The 25,352-nt window shown below is 45.0% G+C and overlaps 1 protein-coding gene across 1 annotated transcript in view; it reads left to right on the top strand.

Moving 5' to 3' along the window:
* Nucleotides 1-23,414, top strand: part of LOC143981422 (NACHT, LRR and PYD domains-containing protein 3-like) — a 67,027-nt gene extending 43,613 nt beyond the window's left edge. Inside the window, exons 5-7 of the mRNA XM_077479248.1 lie at nucleotides 8,972-9,142; nucleotides 15,276-15,452; nucleotides 22,508-23,414. Of these exons, the coding sequence (XP_077335374.1) occupies nucleotides 8,972-9,142; nucleotides 15,276-15,452; nucleotides 22,508-22,727 (568 nt within the window). The 3' untranslated portion in view covers nucleotides 22,728-23,414. The remainder of the gene's footprint in view (nucleotides 1-8,971; nucleotides 9,143-15,275; nucleotides 15,453-22,507) is intronic.
* Nucleotides 23,415-25,352: the final 1,938 nt, after the last annotated feature.

Below are 25,352 nucleotides of genomic sequence, written 5' to 3'. Positions count from 1 at the left end.
TGCAACAAACGCAAAGAGTGAATAATTCATAAAGTGACTTATTTCATCAAGGAGAAACACAAAATATGTATATACAGAACAAATTAAAAATATATATGAATAAATGGATAAAAATTCTTATTAACACACTGGGTGTATCAAGTCTTTAGTGCAATATTGGACGTTTATTTCTTGGTCCAGCGTGCAACAATAGTGCAAGTGTTTTGCAGGAACACTGTGTGCTGCTATACTGACATTCAGTGGTTCTGTGCCTTTAAGTGATATGAAATGAATCTTCAGTGTCACTGACACCCGTGGTTTAAATAAATGATTACCTTACTGCTGTAAGGTAAACAGCATGTAGCAAGGTTTGAAGGGGAAGGATCCCTTTGGATCGGTCTTTTCCTAGGCGTTCATACTGTGTATGGGATAAAGCCGGGGTGGGTCCTTTCCTTGTCTTTCCGCTGGGCGTTAATTACTTGGATCGCTTAGATCATTTAGATGCAGAGGGATTGAACTTAAGTAGGTGTACCTAGTGGGTCAATCAAACGTTGTGGTATAATATACCCAGGAAGTAACAGGTTCACAATCCAGATATGACCTCCAGATGGATATGGGATATAAGTAGTTTCAGTAGAATCGGGAAATTGGCCCCACCTGTTTCCATGTGTTCATCTCTAGATCCTCTAGAGATGAACACATGGAAACAGGTGGGGCCGATTTCCCAATTCTACTGAAACTACTTATATCCCATATCCATCTGGAGGTCATATCTGGATTGTGAACCTGTTACTTCCTGGGTATATTATACCACATAATCCTCTATAAGGAGCGCAACACCACCCTTTTTTCTATGATACAGAACATGTCAAGATGGCAGAAGCTGTGTGCATGGTACAGGAGATGTCATAGGCTGCAGGCATGGTACAGAAGATGTCAGAGGCTGTGGGCATGGTACAGGAGATGTCAGAGGATGCGGGAATGGTACAGGAGATGTCAGAGGCTGCGGGCATGTAATAAAAGATGTCAAGGGCATGGTTAAGTACATGGAACAGGAGATGTCAGAGGCTGTGGGCATGGTACAGGAGATGTCAAGATGGCAGAGGCTGTGGGTATTGTACAGGAGATGTCTAAGGCTTCAAGCATGGTACAGGAGATGTCAAGGCTGTGGGCATGGTACAGAAGATGTCAAGATGACAGAGGCTGCGGGCATGGTACAGGAAATGTCAAAGGCTGTGGGCATAGTACAGGAGAGGTAGGGGCTGTGGGCATGGTGCAAAAGATGTCAAGATGGCAGAGCCTCCAGACATGGTACTGGAGATGTCAGAGGCTGTGGGCATGGTACAGAACATGTCAAGATGCAGAGGCTTCGGGCAAGCTACAGAAGATGTCAAAATGGGAGAGGTTGTGGGCATCGTATAGGAGATGATAGAGGCTGCGGGCATGGTACAGGAGATGTTAGAGGATGCAGGTATGGTACAGGAGATGTCAAGGCTGTGGGCATGGTACAGAATATGTCAAGATGGCAGAGGCTGCGGGCATGGTACAGGAAATGTCAAAGGCTATGGGTATGGTACAGAAGATGTCAAGATGTCAGAGGCTGTGGGCATGGTACAGGAGATGTCAGAGGCTGTGGGCATGGTAAAGGAGATGTCAGAGGCTGTGGGCATGGCAAAGGAGATGTCAGAGGCCTTTGGGCATGGTACATGACATGTCAGAGGCTGTGGGCATTGTACAGGAGATGTCAAGATGGCAGAGGCTGTGGGCATGGTACAGAAGATATCAAGATGACAGAGGCTGTGGGCATGGTACAGAAGTTGTCAGAGGCTGTGGGCATGGTAAAGCAGATGTCAGAGGCTGTGGGCATGGTACAGAGTATGTCAAGATGGCAGAGGCTGTGGGCATGGTACAGGAAATGTCAGAGGCTGTGGGCATGGTACAGAAGATGTCAGAGGCTGCGGGCATGGTACAGGAAATGTCAGAGGCTGTGGGCATGGTACAGGAGATGTCAGAGGCTGTGGGTATGGTAAAGCAGATGTCAGAGGCTGTGGGCATGGTACAGACTATGTCAAGATGGCAGAGGCTGTGGTCATGGTACAGGAGATGTCAAGAAGGCAGAGGCTGTGGGCATGGTACAGGAAATGTCAGAGGCTGTGGGCATGATACAGAAGATGTCAGGGGCTGCGGGCATGGTACAGGAGATGTCGGAGGCTGTGGGCATGGTGAAGATGTCAAGATGGCAGAGGCTGCAGGCATAGTAATGGAGATGTCAAAGGCTGTGGGCATGGTGCAGAAGATGTCAAGTTGGCAGAGGCTGCGAGCATAGTACTGGAGATGTCAGAGGCTGCGGGCATGGTACAGGAGATGTAAGAGGCTGCGGGCATGGTACAGGAGATGTAAGAGGCTGCGGGCATGGTACAGATGTAAGAAGCTGTGGGCATGGAACAGGAGATGTCAGAGGCTGTGGGCATGGTACAGGAGATGTCAGGATGTCAGAGGCTGTGGGCATGGTACAGGAGATGTCAGGATGTCAGAGGCTGTGGGCATGGTACAGGAGATGTCAGGATGTCGGAGGCTGTGGGCATGGTACAGGAGATATAGAAAAAAGAGAACATTAGTCTGCTAAGAGCAGGATAACAGGATAACCAATTTTATTAAAGTATCAAAAATAGAAAAATCCTGTGCAGTTCATAAAAATAATGGTTCTCAATCTAATATAATTAATTGTGTACCCACAGACAATAAGACAAACAGGACATACATAAAACAACACAAAACACTACTCAGGTCCAGACAAATTGCTTTAGTCCATTGAAACCCACGTATTAGATTACCTACTGAATATTACAGGTTCAAAATTCCCTATTTCTTCCAATAACTAAACGGTTAATCAATGAACTAAATCAATATTGAGTGGGGGAAGGGAGAGAGGGGATGAGGTAGATAGCTGAAAAAATGATGTGTTCAATTCAGACAAATCCTATCTTTAGTTAATGCTAATAATATTGCTATGATAGTCACATGTCTCCATCCCTTGGTGCTGGAAAGGTTAAACAATGTACAATAGTATAACAATAGAAAAAGCCAATGCACAGTAGGAAATCCCGTCCAATCCATGACATTTAATTGTAACAGCCTTCTATTTAATCACTTCACCACACTTCCAATGCATATTCCAAAGCTGCCGGCTGACATGTCAAGGCTGTGGGCATGGTACAGAAGATGTCAAGATGGCAAAGGCTGTGGACATGGTCAAGATGGGAGAGGCTTTGGGCATAGTACTGGAGATGTCAGAGGCTGTGGGCATGGTACAGGAGATGTCAGAGGCTGTGGGCATGTTATAGAAGATGTCAAGATGGCAGAGGCTTGCGGGCATTGTACAGGAAATGTCAGAGGCTATGGGCATGGTACAGAAGATGTCAGAGGCTGCGGGCATGGTACGGGAAATATCAGAGGCTGTGGGCATGGTACAGAAGATGTAAGAGGCTGCGGGCATGGTACAGGAGATGTCGGAGGCTGTGGGCATGGTGCAGAAGATGTCAGTATGGCAGAGGCTGTGGACATGATACAGGAGATGTCAGAGGCAGCGGCATGGTACAGAAGATGTCAAGATAGCAGAGGCTTTGGGCATAGTACAGGAGATGTCAGAGGCTGTTGGCATGGTACAGAAGATGTCAAGATGGGAGAGGCTTTGGGCATAGTACTGGAGATGTCAGAGGCTGTGGGCATGGTGAAGGAGATGTCAGAGGCTGTGGGCATGGTACAGCATATGTCAGAGGCTGTGGGCATGGTACAGGAGATGTCATAGGCTGCGGGCATGGTACAGGAGATGTAGGGGCTGTTGGCAAGGTGCAAAAGATGTCAAGATGGCAGACCCTACGGGCATGGTACTGGAGATGTCAGAGGCTGTGGGCATGGTACAGGAGATGTCAAGGCTGTGGGGATGGTACAGGAGATGACAAGTTGGCAGAGACTGCGGGCATGGCACAGGAAATGTCAGAGGCTGTGGGCATGGTACAGAAGATGTCATAGGCTGTGGGCATGGTACAGAAGATATCAAGGCTGTGAGGATGGTACAGGAGATATCAAGATGGCAGAGACTGCGGGCATGGTACAGGAAATGTCAGAGGCTGTGGGCATGGTACAGAAGATGTCATAGGCTGCGGGCATGGTACAGGAGATGTAGGGGCTGTGGGCATGGTACAGAAGATGTCAATATGGCAGAGACTGTGGGCATGGTACACAATATGTCAATATGGCAGAGACTGTGGGCATGGTACACAAGATGTCATAGGCTGCGGGCATGGTACAGGAGATGTAGAGGCTGCGGGCATGGTACAGGAGATGTCAGAAGCTGTGGGCATGGTACAGGAGATGTAGAAAAAAGAGAACTTTAGCCCGCTAAGAGCAGGCTAACAAGGGTTTACTAATGGCAACAATAAATATATCTAAATCAATTGATTCCAGTTTAAATAACAACCAATTTTATTAAAGTATCAAAAATAGAAAAGAACATATGCAGTTCATAAAAATAATGGTTCTCAATCTAATATATTTAATTGTGTACCCACAGACAATAAGACAAACAGGACATACATAAAAGACAAAACACTACTCAGGTCCAGACAAATTGCTTTAGTCCATTGCAACCCACATATTAGATTACCTACTGAATATTACAGGGTCAAAATTCCCTATTTCTTTCAATAACTAAACAGTTAATCAATGAACTAAATCAATATTGAGTGGGGGAAGGGAGAGGGGATGAGGTAGATAGCTGAAAAATGACGTGTTCAATTCAGACAAATCCTATCTGTAGTTAGTGCTAATAATATTGCTATGATAGTCACATGTCTCCATCCCTTGGTGCTGAAAAGGTTAAACAATGTACAATAGTGTAACGATAGAAAAAGCCAATGCACAGTAGGAAATCCCGTCCAATCCATGGCATTTAATTGTAACAGCCTTCTATTTAATCACTTCACCACACTTCCAATGCACATTCCAAAGCGGCGGCCGACTTATAATGTTTCAACAACTGGCAACAAGTTATCTCCTTTGTTTATTTAGGCAGACAAAGTAGCAAGGCAGAATGACATTACTAGTCTCTGATGTGAATAAACAGATAAGATTATCAGCTGCTATTTCAAAAGGCAACTCAAGTCAGATGCTGGTCAGCGAGTGTTAAGATGTATATCAGCACCACAGTCACCCGAGAATCACGGTGTCGGCATCCACTGCAGTATCTGTCTGTAAATCACCTGGCTGCCTTTCAGCTGGTATCCCGTATGTTGGAAAGTAAAGTAGATCACCTCCAGTCATATATCTGCCAAAGATAGTAGGACAAACCCCCAAAAATTCTTCAAATATATTAATAGTAAAAAGGTCAAGTCTGAGCATGTAGCCCCTTTACAAAATAATCTGGAGTGGGTGACTGGGGACAAAGAGAAGGCTAACTTATTAAATACTTTCTTCAGCTCTGTGTATACAAAGGAGCATGGGGGAGCTCATGTCCATAATGGGGGTGGTAGTGACACAGCCCCAAATCCACAATGGCTCAAAAGTGATATGGTACAGAAATATTTGGACAGAATAAAGGTGGATAAAGCACCTGGACCTGATGGCATCCACCCACGGATCCTAAAAGAATTGAGAATTTAGGGACTCATTAATGACAGGAATAGTACCACTGGATTGGCGCAGGGCCATTGTGGTGCCTATATTTAAAAAGGGAACAAAGGCTTTACCAAGTAACTATAGACCTGTTAGCTTAACTTCTATAGTTGGGAAGATACTGGAGAGATTAATAAAAGATCACATAGACGAGCTCTTGCAGGAAAAAAATATTTTAAGCAACAGACAGCATGGATTCATGAAAGACAGAAGTTGTCAGACAAACCTGATTTCTTTTTATGAAGAGGTAAGTAAAACCTTGGACAGAGGGGTGGCGGTGGACGGGATATAGTTGGACAGAGGGGTGGTGGTGGATGTGGTATACTCGGACAGAAGGGGGGCGGTGGACGTGGTATACTCGGACAGAGGGGTGGCAGTGGACGTGGTATACTTGGACAGAGGGGTGGTGGTGGACGTGGTATACTTGGACAGAGGGGGGGCGGTGGACGTGGTATAGTTGGACAGAGGGGGGGCGGTGGATGTGGTATACTTGGATCTTGCAAAAGCGTTTGATACAGTTCCGCACACACGGCTCATGTGTAAGGTAAAGTCTACAGGTTTGGAAATATCAGTTTGTAAATGGATAGAAAACTGTCTAAAAGACAGAATTTAGAGAGTTGGGGTTAATGATTCTTACTCTGAATGGTCTAAGGTTATCAGTGGTGTACCCCAAGGTTCAGTGCTGGGACTCTTACTTTTTAATATCTTTATAAATGATATTTGGGTCTGGGATCAAAAGTAACATTTCCGTGTTTGCAGATGACCTCCTTGTGCCCAAAGCCCGGTATAAATCCAAGGGTGATCGGAGGTTCGCTGTCCAAGGGTCTCGGCTATGGAATGCTCTACCAATCAACATCCGCCTGGAAGAAAATCACCTGGCTTTTAGGAAAAAACTCAAGACCTTCCTCTTTTAGCAGATGATCAAAGCTCGCCACAGCGCCTAGAGGCGATTCAGTTCGCATTGTGCGCTATACAAGTATTTCATTCATTCATTCATTCATGACACCAAACTATGCAGTGGAATAACCTCCTTACAGGATGTCTCCAATTTACAAGCCAACCTCAATGTTCTGTCTAATTGGGCGACTGTGGCAGATGAGGTTTAATGTTGAGAAATGTAAAGTTCTGCACTTGTGGGCTAAGAATATGCATCATACATGCTAGGGGGAGTACAACTGGGGGAATCCATAGTGGAGAAGGATCTGGGGGTTTTGGTAGATCATAATCTCAATAATAGCATGCAATGCCAAGCTGCGGTTTCCAAAGCAAGCAAAGTCCTTTCTTGTATTAAAAGAGGTATGGACTCCAGAGAGAGAGAGATCATTTTGCCCCTGTACAAATCATTAGTAAGACCTCATCTGGAATATGCAATTCAGTTTTGGGCACCAGTTCTCAAAAAGGATATCAGGGAACTGGAGAAAGTGCAGAAAAGGACAACCAAACTGATAACAGGCATGGAGCAACTCAGCTATGAGGAAAGATTAGAGGAACTGAATTTATTCACTCTTGAGAAGAGGAGATTAAGGGGGATATGATCAACATGTACAAATATACAAGGGGTCCATATAGTGAACTTGGTGTTGAGTTATTCACTTTACATTCAACAAAGAGGACAAGGGGGCACTCTTTACATCTAGAGGAAAAGAGATTTCATCTCTAAATACGGAAAGGTTTCTTCACAGTAAGCCCTTGTACACATGGTCAGACTTAGTCTGACCGTGTGTATGCAACAGTTTCGGACAAGATCCGATGGGCAAAATCCGACGGACAAAATCCGACGGATTTGGTTGTCGAAATCTCCGACCGTGTGTATAGGGGCTAAGAGCTGTGAAAATGTGGAATAGACTCCCTGCAGAGGTGGTTTTGGCCAGCTCAGTGGATTGCTTTAAGAAGGGCCTGGATTATTTCCTAAGTGTACATAATATAACTGGGTACTGACACTTATAGGTAAAGTTGATCCGGGGAAAATCCGATCGCCTCCCGGGGGATCAGGAAGGAATTTTTTCCCCTGCTTTAGCAAATTGGATCATGCCCTGCTGGGGTTTTTTTGCCTTCCTCTGGATCAACTGTGGGTAAAGAATTGAGTATATGGGATTGTATGATATTATTATTATTATTATTTTTTTTGTGGTTGAACTGGATGGAGATGTGCCTTTTTTCAACCTGACTAACTATGTCACTATATATGCCGATAGTATCACACTGACACTGCATCAGTTGTTATCTCATGCAGTGTCAGTGTGATACTATCGGTATATTTTGGCAGATATATGACTGGAGGTGATCTACTTTATTTTCCAACATTGACTAAAATTGAGTTTATTGGATTTTTCTTATAACAAAAAGTTGGAATATATATTTTTTCAATATTTTTTGTCTTTTTTCATTTATATTGCAAAAAATAAAATTCCCAGAGCTGATAAAATACCACCAAAATAAAGTTCTATTTGTAGGAAAAAAGGACACAAATGTTGTTTGTGTACAGCATTGCATGACCGCGCAATTACCAGATAAAGCAGCGCAGTGCCAAATTGTAAAAAGTTCTCTGGTCATTAAGGGGGTACATCCTTCCGGGGATGGAGTGGATAAGGTAAAAAATCTTCATCCTTTCCATCCTCTGTAATAATTCCTGTAACATCCTAGTATATGATCTATATCTATGGAGATGATATCTGATTGGTGGAGACACTAAAGAATGGGGGATGGAAGAATAAAGTGCTTTAATGTGAAGTGTCCCCCATGTGAATGTAGAATCCCATTGTAAATGTGGAATATCCACCAATATAGTACTTGTATCTCTAATATATCCCAGAAGTCTCAGCACTAAAGGCTGGAAATGTATATCCACCCCTCCCCCTACATTCTCTATAAGGGATCCTATTCCTGCCACAATCCGGTGATCTTCAATGGGAACTCCTGATTGGTGGACTTTAGGAAGGTGATGGAATATTGGGGTCGCTGGAGGATCCACCATCAGAAATTCTGCTGTTTTATTTCATAAACCCCCCAGATTCTTTCCTTTATCTATCAATTTCAGAAGCCCCTGTATGAGACACTGTGTGAGGTCCTGCTTAATAATCAGGCAGATAAGGGGTTGACTGAGCTGTCACAGAGCCCCCTCTTTATACTGTGTAGACATAAGTACTACAACAGCTTCACCTTTATCAGCTTCCCTAATAACAAGATCTTTCCTCTGTATAACATTCTGTATATCCTGATATTCCGCTCTAGTGATGTTATGCTACTTTTCACTGAATGGAAATAATTTCTCATATTCATCTTATAATATAATGTCATGTGTCTGGATTTGTCTCTGCAGGTTGGCGATATGTGGTGTGACTTCCTCCGGCTGGGATGATCTCCGATCCATTCTTATCAATAATCGATCCCTCACCAGACTGGAATTATCAGAGAATAATCTGGAAGACTCTGGAATAAAACTTCTATGTGAGGGGCTCAGAGATCCTGGCTGTACTCTGCAGAGTCTGAGGTGAGAATTATCCTATAAATGATATAATATTCTGCAGGATTCTGGTATAAATCTTCTATGTGAGGGATCCAGACATGTCACCTAGATGAAAGTTATACAAAGACAGACCTCTGATTGGCCGGTTACACTGGGAGGTCCCATCATAGTCCTTCAGGTCACTCGCTGTTATTGGCTTTCATCCCCTCCCCCCTCCACTGACTATCAGAGATCAGACTTTGGCTGGGGTCACACTGGAGGTCACAGCGGGTCACAGCAGGGGGTCCGGTGCGTCTCCATTCACCATTTCAGGTCCGATTTCTGTCTGAATTTTGGGCAGAATTTGGACCTGAAACAGACCAGAAGATGCACAGGACTCCGTATTCTCTTCATTCAGTGACCAATCATAGACAGATGGTCCTCAAATAGAATCTGGAAGGACAGAGCGAGTCTCTAGACCAGAAGTGACCCATAGATGCCAATAAAATCCCCCCATCCTTGTAGATATAAAATTGTCACCTCACTGAGCCTCAAAGAGAAGTCCTAGTCATTTCATCTACAAGCCCAGCAGGGGACGAGGCCGATACAGGGAGAAGACCCCGAACTGTCTGCCAGACATTGATTTATATCAGAAATCAGAGGAATCTATTTTATCTCTCATACAAAATAAAATATTAGTTGCAGAGAGATGGAAATAATTGCCCCTGATTGTAGACATGTTGGGGTACATGTACATATAACATTGTATGTGTAGTGAGGATAGAATCCAGGAGAACCCCCAGAATGGTTCTATGGGGTCTGATCACACCAGACAAGCTCTGATTGGTCTTGTTGGGATCAGACTGACATGCCGGTGTTGGAAATCCAATCCTCATCCATCAGAACCATTCATGGTCCATTTAGCTCTGGTTCCTTCAGAACACAGGACCGGCTTGTGGGCTGGGCAGGGAACACCCCCCAGGGTTGATTGGCTGATGGATAAACTCCACCCACATCCATAAATTGAGGATCCTGAGATATGGACGGGGTGATTCCCATGGTGCCGGTCTAACCGGTGAATAGCGGATGTTCCTGACATGTTCCTGTCACAGGAAAACCCTCAGAAAAAGTTTATTTCTGTTTTATTCTCACAGCCAGACTGTGTCTGTCCTTTTGTCTTTGTTGTATTTTCTCTCATTCTTTATCTTTCTACATATTTTATACACTAAATAACAAACTAGTGTAGCTCTGCTCTATATTACACAGACAGACAACCTACCTGCAGACAGAGGTAAGTGTTACCACAACCCCAGTGTTACTATACGGCTGTGTAACTATGTAACAAACCACCTAACCACCTGATCCTGATACTTCCAAATAATAATTACACAACAAAAATGATAATACAAAGCAAATACTACATAGAATATATGTCTGCTACTACCACAACCTCAGTGCTGGAACAATGTGCTGCACAATAATGAATTGCTATTAATACACTTTATACAGAAAACTAACAACTTTATCCCGGTAATTGTAGAAATGGAGTCGGTGAAGATTTCCTCTCAGTAGTGCCACATCCAAAAACTTGTTAGAAGCAAAATAAATACCCCTAAGGGGGGCTTTTATAGCACTTGTATATATAAAGTGGTGCTCCGGAGAAATGTGACTTTGTAGATAAATCTCCCCCTATAATCCTCATGATTCATGTATTCTAGTAAAGGTTACGCTGTAATCCAAGGGCCGCTTTCTATTTTTGCAGCATTAATTTCTTACTTCTGTAAGTCCCAGCAGGCCGCCGCCATCTCATGTGTGGGCATCTGAAGCCAGACTGTATCTCTTCCTGTATTCCATGGTTACCCAGCATGCACCTCCAGATCTCGCACATGCTCAGAGCAGCACGAGCTGTGTAATAGGTTGTAGGTCGGGTTTCCATAGCAACAGCAATGTCAGAGGAAGTTCCCGCCCCTTAGCTATGGAAACCTCCCCTCCCCCTCCAGGAAGCAGGAAGTTTATCTACATTTACAAAGATTATAAATCTAGAAATACAAAAATCTCCTGCAAAAGGAAATTACTTTATAAAAGATGATAATTGTAAATGATATCCCTTGTTTATGTGCAGATGTGTGTGTGTATATAACATCTACACAGAAAGAGGGATATCATTTACATTTAGCATTGTTTAAAAATGTATTACCTTTTCCAGATGCTGCCCCATGATACTGCCAACACCAAAATTGCCCCATCCTATTGCCCCATAACTGCCCCAGCCTTTTGCCCCATAAAAATTGTCCCATCATATTACCCCCATCAAAAGTGCCCCATCGTATTGCCCCCACCAAAAATGCCCCTATCAAAATTGTCCCATCATATTGCCCCTTTAAACTGGCGTCATCAAATTTCCTCATCAAAACTGCCCCATCAAAAAATTGTCCCATCATATTGCCCCATCCAAATTGCCACATTACCCCATGAAAACTGCCCCATCCTATTGCCCCTTTAAAATTGCCCCATAATGCTGCCACCATCAAAATTCCCCCATTATTATGCCACCATCAAAATTGCCCCATCATACTGTCACCATCAAAATTGCCCCATCATACTGCCACCATCAAAATTGCCCCATAATATTGCCCCATCATACAGCCACAATCAAAACTGCCCCATCGTATTGCCCCCATCAAAACTGCCCCATCGTATTGCCCCCATCAAAATTGCCACAATCAAAATTGCCCCATCAAAATTTCCCCATTATACTGCCCCATCAAAATTTCCCCATCATACTGCCACCATCCATCAAAACTGCACCATCCTGTTGCCCCAATCATAATTGCCCCATAATACTGCCACCATCAAAATTGTCCCATCAAAACTGCCCTATCAAATTTCCCCATGAAATTGCCCCATCAAACTTGCCCCATTATACCACCACCATCAAATTGTCCCCATCAAAATTACCTCATCATATTGCCCCCATCAAAACTGCCCCCACCAAAATTGCCCCATTCTATTGCCCCATCACAATTGCCCCATTATACTACCCCATCAAAACTGTCCCATCAAATTGCCCCCATAAAAATTGCACCACCCTATTGCCCCCATCAAAATTGCCCCATTATACTGCCACCACCAAAATTGCCCTATCAAAACTGCCTCACCCTATTGTTCTATAAAATTGCCCCTATCAAAATTGTCCCATCATATTGTCCCATCAAAACTGCCCCCTCCTATTGCCACCATCAAAACTGCCTCATTATACTGCCACCATCTAAATTGCCCCATTGTACTGCTCCCATCAAAACTGCCCCATCCTATTGCCCCCATCAAAATTGCCCCATTATACTGCCAAATCAAATTCCCCCCATCAAAATTGCCCCATCACATTTCCCCATGAAATTGACTCAATAAAAATTGCCCCACAAAAACTGCCCAATCATATTGCCCCCATCAAAATTGCCCCATTATACTGCCAAATCAAATTCCCCCCATCAAAATTGCACCATCACATTTCCCCATGAAATTGACTCAATAAAAATTGCCCCACAAAAACTGCCCAATCATACTGCCACCATCAAAATTGTCCCATCCTATTGCCCCCTAAAAATGACCCCATAAAAACTGCCCCATTCTATTGCCCCATTATACTGCCACCATCAAAATTGCTCCATCATATTGCCCCCATGATACTGCCACCATCAAAATTGCCCTTCCTATTTTCCCCATAACATGTTCCACCATCAAATCGCCTGAGGAGGCTATACTGATTGGCACTGATATTGCGGCACTGGTGGACACTGATGGGTACTAGTGATGGCCACTGATCAGCACTGCTAGGCTTTGCCTCTCTCTGCTCGGAATGATGTCCCTTCAACAGAAGTCGGGGATCGTTTTTTTCCCTTTTATGCTGCGTGAGAAGAAAATAAATGATTACCGGTCCTCTATTTACATCACATGATCAGCTGTGATTGGCTGACAGCTGATCACATGGTAAGGGGCCGGGATCGACCCCTTACTACAATCTGTGATCACCCAAGTCTCATTGATTTGGGTGATCACAGCGCATGCCGCGCGCTCCCTGCAGGGGGTGTGGCCAGCTTATAAAGGGAGGACGTCTATTGATACCCTCCCAGCAAAGCAGATCCGCACCGTACACATCATTCACCTATAGAGAAGATCTGAGGGGTGAAAACATTTGTATGTTACCAACAACATGGAATGTATAGAGATCTGTGTCCAAATATCACCAGGATCAGAGCATGACACCTTGTAATGTCCTTCACCCTAAGGGCCCTTCACACATGTGGACCGTATGTCCGTATTTCATCCATCCGTTTGTGGGTGAGATACGGACATACATGCATCCCTATGGGGGATGTTCATCCACAGACACCCGCTATTGTCCGCCTCCGCAATTGTCCGATTCTGCAGACGGAGGAAAATCCTATTTTTCTATCTATTTGCAGAGCGGATCTGATGAACACGGACAGACGGTCCGTCCTCATCCAATCCCCATAGAGGAGAGCGGAGAGCTGACAGGGCAGTCCCTGCACAGTGTGACCGCCCTGACCACCGCCGGCTCAGCGGGGACAACGGAGCGATCCCCACTGAGCGAGCGGATCATCACGGGGCGGATCATTACTGATCCGTCCCATGTGAAAGGGGCCTAAGAGATACCAAAGTACCAGTGCTGTGATTGGCTGGTGATACCACAACCCCAGTGCTGCGATTGGCTGGTGATACCACAACCCCAGTGCTGCGATTGGCTGGTGATACCACAACCCCAGTGCTGCGATTGGCTGGTGATACCACAACCCCAGTGCTGCGATTGGCTGGTGATACCACAACCCCAGTGCTGCAATTGGCTGGTGATACCACAACCCCAGTGCTGTGATCGGCTGGTGATACCACTACCCCAGTGCTGTGATCTGCTGGTGATACCACAACCCCAGTGCTGTGATCTGCTGGTGATACCACAACTCCAGTGCTGTGATTGGCTGGTTATACCACAACCCCAGTGATGTGATTGGCTGGTGATACCACAACCCCAGTGCTGTGATTGGCTGATGATACCACAACCCCAGTGCTGTGATTGGCTGGTAATGCCACAACCCCAGTGCTGTGATTGGCTGGTGATACCACAACCCCAGTGCTGTGAATACATATTACAAACTAATACATTGCTAATGGAAATGATGGATGCAATAAAACAATAACTAGTTACAAGTAATTGATACCACAACTCCAGTGCTGTAAAAAGAATGTATCTCGTTGGATATATAAGAGGAAAGTCCATATATCTGTGATCAATCTTCCTCAATGATGGCGCCCCCTCCAGTGTGTCACTACAACATGAAGTGTGTTCAGAGTCCTCCACCTCCGTGCTGATGAAATGCCCCCTCAGGTATTGGCCCCATATACAATATAGGGGTCATATGCTTGTCCCCCTCTGGGGGGCTCAATGGGCCCGGGGGACTTCCCACAAGATCAGCTTTCACAAGTGTGGGGTCCCTTATAGGGATCTGGTCCCTCCTGATTGGCTGGATATAGAACTCCAAACAAAACAAAAATGCCACCATTAGTGAAGTGCGTCCTTCAAAACAATTGTCTCTTTATTTACAATAAATGCACTGACAACCAATAATATGTCAGCATATCCAGCAACCAATTGGGCAGTAGATAATATCTCTCACCAGCACCACTTCCTGTTTCAGGTCCAGGCAGGAAATGACATCACCCGGCCCCACCCGAGGGCCGACTGTCCAATGATTGGTTGATCTGCAGACATATTATCATCACTTGTCAGTGTGTTTAGCGATCCTCATGGATTTTGCTGCACAGAGACGCATGTGAAGTAGAAATCCCATTATTTCCTATGTGGTCGGTTCCCATCGATGTGCCGCAGTTTAGTGTGAAAGGGAATCTATATGGAGCCATTCACACCTCCAATGTGTGCGTTACCACGTCACTACAATGTACCCGCAACAGTGTAACTCCACACTAAGACTTTTCAGGTGGGTGACAACTTACCTCCATTTCACAGGGAGGTCCAACCAATATTCCATCCAAATGTCCCAACATTTCATTCTCTAAGACCCCGCCCACTGATTATTCATTGGATGTGTCTACTTCTGCCCCTCCCTGGAAGAACATTTCACCTCTTTCCTGCTTCTCCCTCCAGTGTCTATGAATGTAATGGGACATTATGGTGCTGTGATGATCTTTGCTCCGTTATCTCCACAAACCGAACTCTGACCGATCTGGTGATAACATTGGATGATGATGAGAAGATGTCGGAGTCAGAAGTGAGACGATGTTGTGAGGTCCTCCGGAATGCCGGCTTCTCTGTGGATAGAGGGTAAGATCTGTTATATTGGAGGTAACACACATACTAAGTCTTAGAATGTGAATAGTAAAATGTAGACAACATTGGATGGGGTAAGATGATGGGGATGAGGTGACGGAGGTGAGATGTTGGAGGTGAGATGATGGGGGTGATGAGATGATGGGGGTGATGAGATGATGGGGTGAGATGATGGGGGTAAGATGATGGAGATGAGATGATGGGGGTGAGATGATGGAGATGATGATGGGGGAGATGAGATGATGGGGGTGATGAGATGATGGAGATGAGATGATGGAGATGAGATGATGGGGGTGAGATGATGCGGGTGAGATGATGCGGGTGAGATGATGGGGGTGAGATGATGGGGGTGAGATGATGGGGGTAAGATGATGGGGGTAAGATGATGGGGGTGAGATGATGGAGATGATGATGGGGGAGATGAGATGATGGGGGTGATGAGATCATGGGGGTGATGAGATCATGGGGGTGATGAGATGATGGAGATGAGATGATGGAGATGAGATGATGGGGGTGAGATGATGGGGGTGAGATGATGCGGGTGAGATGATGGGGGTGAGATGATGGGGGTGAGATGATGGGGGTGAGATGATGGAGATGAGATGATGTGGGGTGAGATGATGGAGATGAGATGATGTGGGGTGAGATGATGGAGATGAGATGATGGAGGTGAGATGGTGGGGATGAGATGATGGGGATGAGATGATGGGGATGAGATGATGGGGATGAGATGATGGAGATGAGATGGAGGTGAGACGATGGAGATGAGATGACGGGGATGAGATGATGGGGATGAGATGATGGAGATGAGATGATGGGGGTGAGGTGATGGGGTGAGATGATGGAGATGGGACGTTGTTGGGAGGTCTTCTGACACCCGGGCTGCTCTGTAATGAAGATGGAAGGACGGGTGACAAACATTCTATACAATTTCTGTAGAGCCCATTGGAGGTCTCTGTAGTTATACAGATAATGAGAGAGATGATTGAGATTTCCTGTGCCAGTCACAGATTTCCCAGATGATGGAGAATTTATTCCTCATCCCAAGTTTTATCATTACAGATGGGGGATGGGAGAATCAGATCCACCAATAATAATCTTAGTCAGGTCCTACAATCTTCCACAAGGTTTTACCTTTACAGAAAAATACCCCCCATCCCCCGAGGTCCATCCAATGTGTCAGTATAACTGAGCCAATCAGATGTGTGTTCTCAGCCTGTACACATGACAGCCCAGCACACCCGGCATACAGTCTGCTATCCCAATGGTTGGATGGAGATGAGTGTGGGGCCCCTGCCATGGTGAGGGCCCCTCACTTTTCCATCATTTCTTACAGAGCTCAGTATGAGCCCCTCCCCCCTTCCATCATCACAGCAACATTTCCTCCTCTAACACTCTCATTTTATTCTTCTATGAAGGGATGGAGGAGGAGTCTGGGATGTATCTATAGAGAGATGGAGATAAGAAGATGGTGTGTGGGAGCCCCTCCCCCTCTCAGGTAATACACGGATCCGGATATGAAGAGAATGTCCGGAATGGATGATATCAGAGTAAAGTCACATCAACTCTCAGCTTTTATTTTCTCTTTCTGATCCTTAAATATAGAATTCCAGTAATAGTAATCTTTCTCTTCTTTTCCTCTTCTAAATGGCGTCATTTCTGCTCAGTATTGCCCACTTCCTGTGTTGTTGTGTGACCGGTGCCCCCTTCACACCACTGATCTGATAGGGGCACCCGCGCATGCGCGCTCCCATCTATTGTACTACAAGCCTGCGGTGACACACTGGCTGCACCGCACATCACATCACTGCTACAGCTCCGCCTCCATTGTCATCTGATTGGTGCCCCGCCTCTGCCCCGCCTCCTCTCTATGAGTGACAGCGGCCCCCGCACTTTCAGAGCTGAGATGAGCACTGATAAGCAGCACTGATGGGCACTGATATGTGGCACTGATGGGCACTAATAGGCAGCACTGGTGGGCACAGATGGGTGGCATGGATGGGCAGCACTGATAGGTGGCACTGATTGGCAGCACTGACTAGCATGGCTAATGGGCACTGATTGGTGGCAATTGTGGGCAGTTATGGGCACTGATAGCTGACATTGGTGGGCAATGGTTGGCACTTATATGTGACACTTTTTTTCTTTATTATAATCAGTGCCCTGATTACATTCCTCGATGTCCCGCTGATCGGCTCTCCTCTCCTCACTCTCTGTCAGTGACACGTTGCCGTGGTAATTGCTGCGCCAGAGAGCGGCCGCTCTGGGACGCCGCCATATGACGTCACCCCAGAACGAGAGCTGCACCGCCCCACCGCCATCTGATGGAGGGCAGGTCACAAGCATTTAATTTGAGGATTGACGCTCACAGATATGCAAGAAAAAAATCTAAATAAAAAAGGGGACACCGATGTCACATTCAGAAAAAACTGCAGCTGACAATTTAAAAAAAGGGGACAGAAAAAAAACAAAAACAAAACAAACACCCAGCAACCAAGAAAAAGGATATACAGCACGTCCCTACACCAACACATTACACTCTACTCACACACTATACTAATAGTATACTAACACTCTACACACACACTACACTATACTCACACACTACACTGACACTACACTATACTCACACTGTACACTGGCACTACACTATACTCACACACTATACTAACAGTATACTAACACTTTACACACACTACACTAACACTCTACACTCACACTACACTATACTGACACAAAATACTCACACACTATAGTAATAATATACTAACACTCTACACACACACACTACACTATACTCACACACTATAGTAACAGTATATTAATATTCTACACACACTACACTATACTAACACACTATACTAACACTCTACAAACACACACACACACACACTACCCTCTACTAACAGTATACTAATATTCTACACACACACTTCACTATACTCACACACTATACTAACAGTATACTAACACTCTACAATCACACTACACTATACTGACACAAAATAGTCACACTCTACACTGACACTACACTATACTCACACTCTACACAGACGCTACACTATACTCACACTCTACACAGACGCTACACTATACTCACACTCTACACAGACGCTACACTATACTCACACTCTACACAGATGCTACACTATACTCACACTCTACACAGACGCTACACTATACTCACACTCTACACAGACGCTACAATATACTCACACTCTACACAGACGCTACAATATACTCACACTTTACACAGACGCTACACTATACTCACACTCTACACAGACGCTACACTATACTCACACTCTACACAGACGCTACACTATACTCACACTCTACACAGACGCTACACTATACTCACACTCTACACAGACGCTACACTATACTCACACTCTACACAGACGCTACACTATACTCACACTCTACACAGACACTACACTATACTCACACTCTACACAGACAATACACTATACTCACACTGTACACTGACACTACACTATACTCACACTCTACACAGACACTACACTATACTCACACTCTACACAGACACTACACTATACTATACTCACACTCTACACAGACACTACACTATACTCACACTCTACACAGACACTACACTATACTCACACTCTACACTGACACTACACTATACTGACACAAAATACTCACACACTATACTAATAATACACTCACACTCTACACTGACACTACACTATACTCACACTCTACACAGACACTACACTATACTCACACTCTACACAGACACTACACTATACTCACACTCTACACAGACACTACACTATACTCACATTCTACACTGACACTACACTATACTCACATTCTACACTCAGGCCCGGACTGGGACAAAAAAATAGGCCTGGGCATTTTAGGCTGAGCAGCCCATTTTCTTTTTATACAGATCAGGGAAGCATGACATATTTGTTATTTAATCCCCCTCTGGCCCCCTCCTGTCACAGTGCGCTGCCAATCAGAAGCAGCCAAGTCATTTCATGGTCTGCAGTTGCACATATACAAGAGGAGTATATATATATATAAATAAATGTGCAGCTGTGGGAAAGCTCAGGATAGTTCAGACTAGGATCCAAACACACCTGATCTCACCTCTGCCAAGGGGAATGCTGCAGCTGGCTTTAATGCCTCAGCATGAGACACCACATGTAATACGCACAGCAATCGCAGCACATTCCTGTGTGAATTACATGTGGTGTCTCTGGGATGCGATTTGAGCCATGGATTTGTATTTGTCACACCAAACTGGTGCAGGACCCTTTATTGTCCACATCAGAATCAGATTACATAGGGGATCATACCCATGCGATTCGATTCGGCAAACTGTGCTGCATTTTGCAAACTGATTGCGGTGGGTCGTTACCTTAACATACACTCTGCAATTAGTTCACATGGACGGGTTGCGATTTGGATGCAGTGCTGAAACCGCAGCAAATTTGCTGTGAATTTGCACCACATCTAGTGTGAACCCAGGAAAGAGATAACAGTTCATTTTAGGGCACATTAAAAATATATTACCCCCAATTATATATAATATAATCCAAAAGGTGTCCTGCAATTAAAGTCATTTATATAAAAAAATATATTTTATTTTTGTTAACACTGCACTTCTCACCAGCCAGTACTAAATATACCACAATTACAAACACAAAAGAATAGAAAATCATATATACACTTTAACCCTTTCATGACTAAGCCTATTTCTGACATTTGGTGTTTACAAGTTAAAATCCATATTTTTTGCTAGAAATTTACTTAGAACCCCCAAAAATGATATATATATATATTTATTAGCAGAGAATCTAGAGAATAAAATGGTGATTGTTGAAATATTTTATGTCACACGGTATTTGGGCAGCGGTGTTTTAAACGCAACTTTTTGGGAAAAGGGACACTTTCATGAATTAAAAAAAAAATGAAACAGTAAAGTTAGTCCAATTTTTTTGTATAATGTGAAAGATGATGTTTTACGCCGAATAAATAGATACCAAACATGTTGCAATTTATAATTGCAGACACTCGTGGAATGGCGACAAACTACGATACCTAATAATCTCCATAGGCAAAGCTTTCATTATTTTTTTACGGTTACCAGGTTAGAGTTACAGAGGAGGTCTAATGCTAGAATTATTGCTCTCGCTCTGACAATCATGGTGATACCTCACATGTGTGATTTGAACACCGTTTACATATGCGTTTTCTTTGCTGCGCGAGCTTGCGGCAACGCTTTAAAAATGGTTTTCTTATTTATTTTGTTTCTTTTTATATTATTCAATTGTGTTTATGTAAACATCCCTTGTGACAATAATAGGTGGTGACAGGTACTCTTTATGGAGGGATCGGGGGGTCTAAAAGACCTCCAATACCTCCTTTGCACTTCAAAGTGTTCAGATCACCAAAAACTGATTCTGAATACTGTATATTTTTTCAAATCCGGCTCCATTGGCAGCCAAGTAAACAGGAAGTGACGTCGCTTCCGTGTTTACATTCAGGAGACTGGAACTAAGCCATTTACGGCTTTGTGCCCATCTCTCTCTAGCCGCCGTAAGTGGCGGACTGAGGATCGGGTCTCCCGGGGGGATGGGAGGACCAGTCAGAGTGTCGGGAGGCTGCGGGAGGGGGGGATAACAATCGAGCGGCATTTAGCTGCATCAGTTGTTATCCCTGGAAAACTGATCGCCCACTCTAAAAAAACTGTACTGGGATGATGCCTGTGGCTGCGGGCATCATCCTGGTATAACCCCCAAAAGCCAAGGCCGCATATCTGCAAACACTCGGCGGGAAGGGGTTAAATCAGTGGTGGCTCAACATTTTTGGGGGGCACAAAAACTAAAAAATTCTGGAAAGACCCCCATCAATTGCAGCCTCAATGTGCCCATCAAACACTGCCACTGTACCCAAAATACTGCCACTGTGCCCATGAAATGCTGCCACTGTTCCCATGAAATGCTGCCACTGTGCCCCCGCCCACCGTCTGCCCGGCCCTTACCTCGTCTTGGGTGGGCGGCAGGCGGTGAGCGGTGTCCTCCATTTCTTCCTCAATCTCTTCTGTTCTCCCGTCCACTCCTCCTCTCCTGTGATTGGACACCTGTTAGGCATCCAATCACAGCACCTGTTTTAGCCAATCAGGTGACATGTAACACAGACCCGGTGCACCTGATTGGCTGAGAGGTGGGTCAGTGTTAGCAAGGCAAATTCCTTTATGGACGCACCACCACTGCTTTAAATTCAAGACACCTTTTGGGCCCAAGAACTGCCCCTCTCTCACACAATGTCTTACACACGGCATGGTGAGAGCGTGCTTTGGTCTGGTCAGTGGTCTCTTACAGAGTGAAGAGTGATGCTGAACTACCTGAGCACTCTCATCATGCTGTGTGTAAATGCAGGTGTAAATCATAATCAGACGGGCAGAGTGGCATCACTTACTGTTTAGCAGTCTTGTCCAGGTAATTGGTGAAGCCTTGCACCTGACCGCTGGCTTCATCCAATTAGGTCCTCTAGAATGCACTGCGAAGCTCACAGTGCATTGTGGGGCGCTCAGCGGATGAATATTCCGCCGAGCTAACCGCAAATTTGGGTGTTTGCCGAGCGGGTGATCAGGTGATGTTCGGGGGGAACTTTTGCTCGGATAGAACTGTTGGCCCATCTCTAGTGCTGATCAGTCCAGTTCCTGGATTCCGGCTTCTCCTCTCTATAAATCTGGATCACTTCCTAACAGAAAATAATAAAACCCGTCCTGGCTGTTCCAGGGATGGGAATGGGGCCGACCTTCAATATTCTGAATACAATCGTCTCCTCAGTCGGCTCTGCTGCTGATATTGGGATCTGCATATCTTCCTCAGGTCACATGATCCCAATTCTTCTGTGGATGGAAAGTAGCCAAATTACTGATATGACGAGTCCCTGTGTACCATGGAATGATATTCACATCACATTCACATATATATGTATTGATGACACATTTCATGGAATGTATACAATGTAATATCTCTGTGTAATTGTACAATTATCTCTTGTAGACGGCCAGAGATTTGTCTGGTGATTGTGTCCCGGTGTTGGGTCTGCTGGACCTCTTCCATGTATAGAGGATCTCCTCACCGACACCTCGGATTTCTCTGCAACCCTCTAAAGGAAAGTCTTCTACTCTTCATGGATATAATGGTCGCCTCCCATTGTGAATTCCCTCTTCTCCCCTCTGTAGAATTCCGCACTTTCCAATATTATCAATACTTACTATGATGGTGATGAGGATCCGACTCGTTATTAGGACTCGTTCATGGCGGGAAAAATACATTTTCTAAAGTTTCTCATTAATAAAAGCTGACTGGAGAAATCACTAATACAGAGAAAGAGACCGCATCTTCCACTTACTGCTTTCCTACTCCTCTCCATCCTCCATACTCCTCTCCATACTCCTCTACATACTCCGCTCCACCCTCCACACTCCTCTCCGTCCTCCACACTCCTCTCCGTCCTCCACACTCCTCTCCGTCCTCCACACTCCTCTCTCTTCTCTCCTTGGGTGTAATAAAGTGATGCAGCTCTATTTAACATATACGTCATTCCCGGCTCCCAGTATCTCTCTGCAATTGCTTTCTCCGTGTTGTTGACATTATCTTGTATAAGAACAGAGTCCGTTCAGCTGCTTCGCCTTTCACTGACAACTTGCTGCAATTTTTATTATATCATCTAAATGGATTTATCCACCGATTGTTCTGATTACATTTCATGTCTGATATATTGTATATGAGGATCATGTATTATTCTCGGAGGATTTCATGTCATGAATCATTACCCAAAGGGACGCGATTATCCCGATTGATTATTTGGATACCAATATTATTACCTGGTTATTGGAAGGTGTTATTCTCTATAGATTTACCCCATGGAGGTTTTTTACTCATCAATAAAGTTTTGTATATTTTATTAATTGTATTCTGTGATTTTTTTTTTCAAATTCTTATCTTGTTCTCCACAGCTGATACCCTCTCAACTCTCCCTTCCCCCTCTTACCTCTACCTTCCCCCTCTTAACTCTCCCATTCCCCCTCTCCTCTCCCTTCCCCTTCCTCTCAGCTCTCCCTCCCCTTCCTCTCAGCTCTCCCTCCCCCTTCTTCTCAGCTCTCCCTCCCACTTCTTCTCAGCTCTCCCTTCCCCTTCTTCTCAGCTCTCCCTTCCCCTTCTTCTCACCTCTCCCATCCCCCTCACCTCTCCCTTTCCCCCTCTCTCCTCCCTTTCCCCCTCTCTCCTCCATTCCCCCTCTCTCCTCCATTCCCCCTCTCTCCTCTCCCTTCCCCCCCTCACCTCTCCCTCCCTCTCTGCATTATGTCCTTCCCTTGCACTCTCCCTGCCCTCTCTCTATATTTACCACATAATATGTTCCTTCCATATACTGTTTGTAAATATGACATGAAATTTGTACCATGAAATACATTAGTGTTTCCTATATATTAGCCCCAAGTTAGATGCACAGAATACAGGTGGACCATTGAGGACACCTACTGGTGGGTGAAGAAATTACAGCCCAGTCCAATCACACCTTGCTATGGGTAGTAAGAACGTAGGTGCAGGCAGGAGAAGCAGGAATCTCCTGAGGTCTCTGGTGAAGTACCTTCCCCTTCTATGGAAATATGAGTCTGTCAGAGCTGCAGCCAATGCTATAGGTAGGAATAGGGAAGAGATGTCTGTGCTGCGGGCAGTTGGAATAAGAGACTGACAGATACCGTTCCCTCCACCTTGTGATACCAAAAACATTCACTTCCAGCGCTAATAGGTCTTCCAAGGTGAGGAGTAACAGATGTTAGATATAATGGTGGTGTGAAAGATATATATGGTATCCAGAACTGGGTGGATACACCTTCCTCAGATGCGTAATCCAAAAGCAACTACAAGAAAAACAGAAATGGAAGGCACACACACCTAGTGCATTACCAAAGATAATTTAATAAAAAAAGTTTTATATAAAAGTGGATACTCACAAAATTCAATGGTCATGGACATGCACAGAACACGGGGGACAGCTAACATGTTTCGAGGGTGCACTCCCTTCCTCAGAGCTATGTGTGCGTGCCTTCCATTTCTGTTTTTCTTGTGGTCCCCTCCACCTTGTGTATGATATTAGGTGAGGTGGAGTCTCCTCAGGTGGAGGGGATGGTATTGGGCGAGGTGGGGTCTCCTCAGGTGGAGGGGATGGTATTGGGTGAGGTGAGGTCTCTTCATGCAGGAAGGATGGTATCGGGTGAGGTGGGGTCTCCACAGATGGAGGGGGTGGTATTTCAGATGAGGTGGGGTCTCCTGAGGTGAAGGGAATGGCATTGAGTGAGGTGGGGTCTTCTCAGGTGGAGGGGACAGTATTGGTGGAGGGGACAGTATTGGGTGAGGTCTCCTCAGGTGATGTGAGGTCTCCTCAGGCAGGGGGGGTGGCATTAGATGAGGGGGGTTCTAATCAGGTTGAGGGAACAGCTTTAGATGAGGTGGGAATCTCCTCAGGTCGAGGGAGCGATATTAGGTGAGGTGGGATCTTCACAAATGGAGGGAATGGGTGCGGTGGGGTGTGATCTCCTCAGTTGGAGGCAAAAGTATGTGCTGCCCCCCAAATGAGCTCAGGTGTTCCCAGTGCTAGTCTGCCATAATGCAAAGACACTGTAGACAGTTGTGACCCTCCAATCTTGTGGTTGCTGAAGACCCTTTTCTATTCCTCAGTGCCGGTCCTCCTGAGATTTCCACCTGTACACAATGTCAGAACTAGGGATGAGCTGAATACCCCCAGTTCGGTTCACACCAGATGCTTTGAACGGACCGAAAATTCCTACAAACTTTAGAACCCCATTAAAGTCTATGGGACGTGAACATTCAAAATCAAAAG

This window comes from Lithobates pipiens, unplaced genomic scaffold (assembly GCF_037356315.1).
Source record: "Lithobates pipiens isolate NorthernLeopardFrog02 unplaced genomic scaffold, aLitPip1_a1.2 Scaffold_157, whole genome shotgun sequence".
In the NCBI taxonomy this organism is placed as follows: domain Eukaryota; kingdom Metazoa; phylum Chordata; class Amphibia; order Anura; family Ranidae; genus Lithobates; species Lithobates pipiens.
Note: the sequence above shows the minus strand (reverse complement) of the source record. Positions and strands in the feature narration are given on the sequence as shown.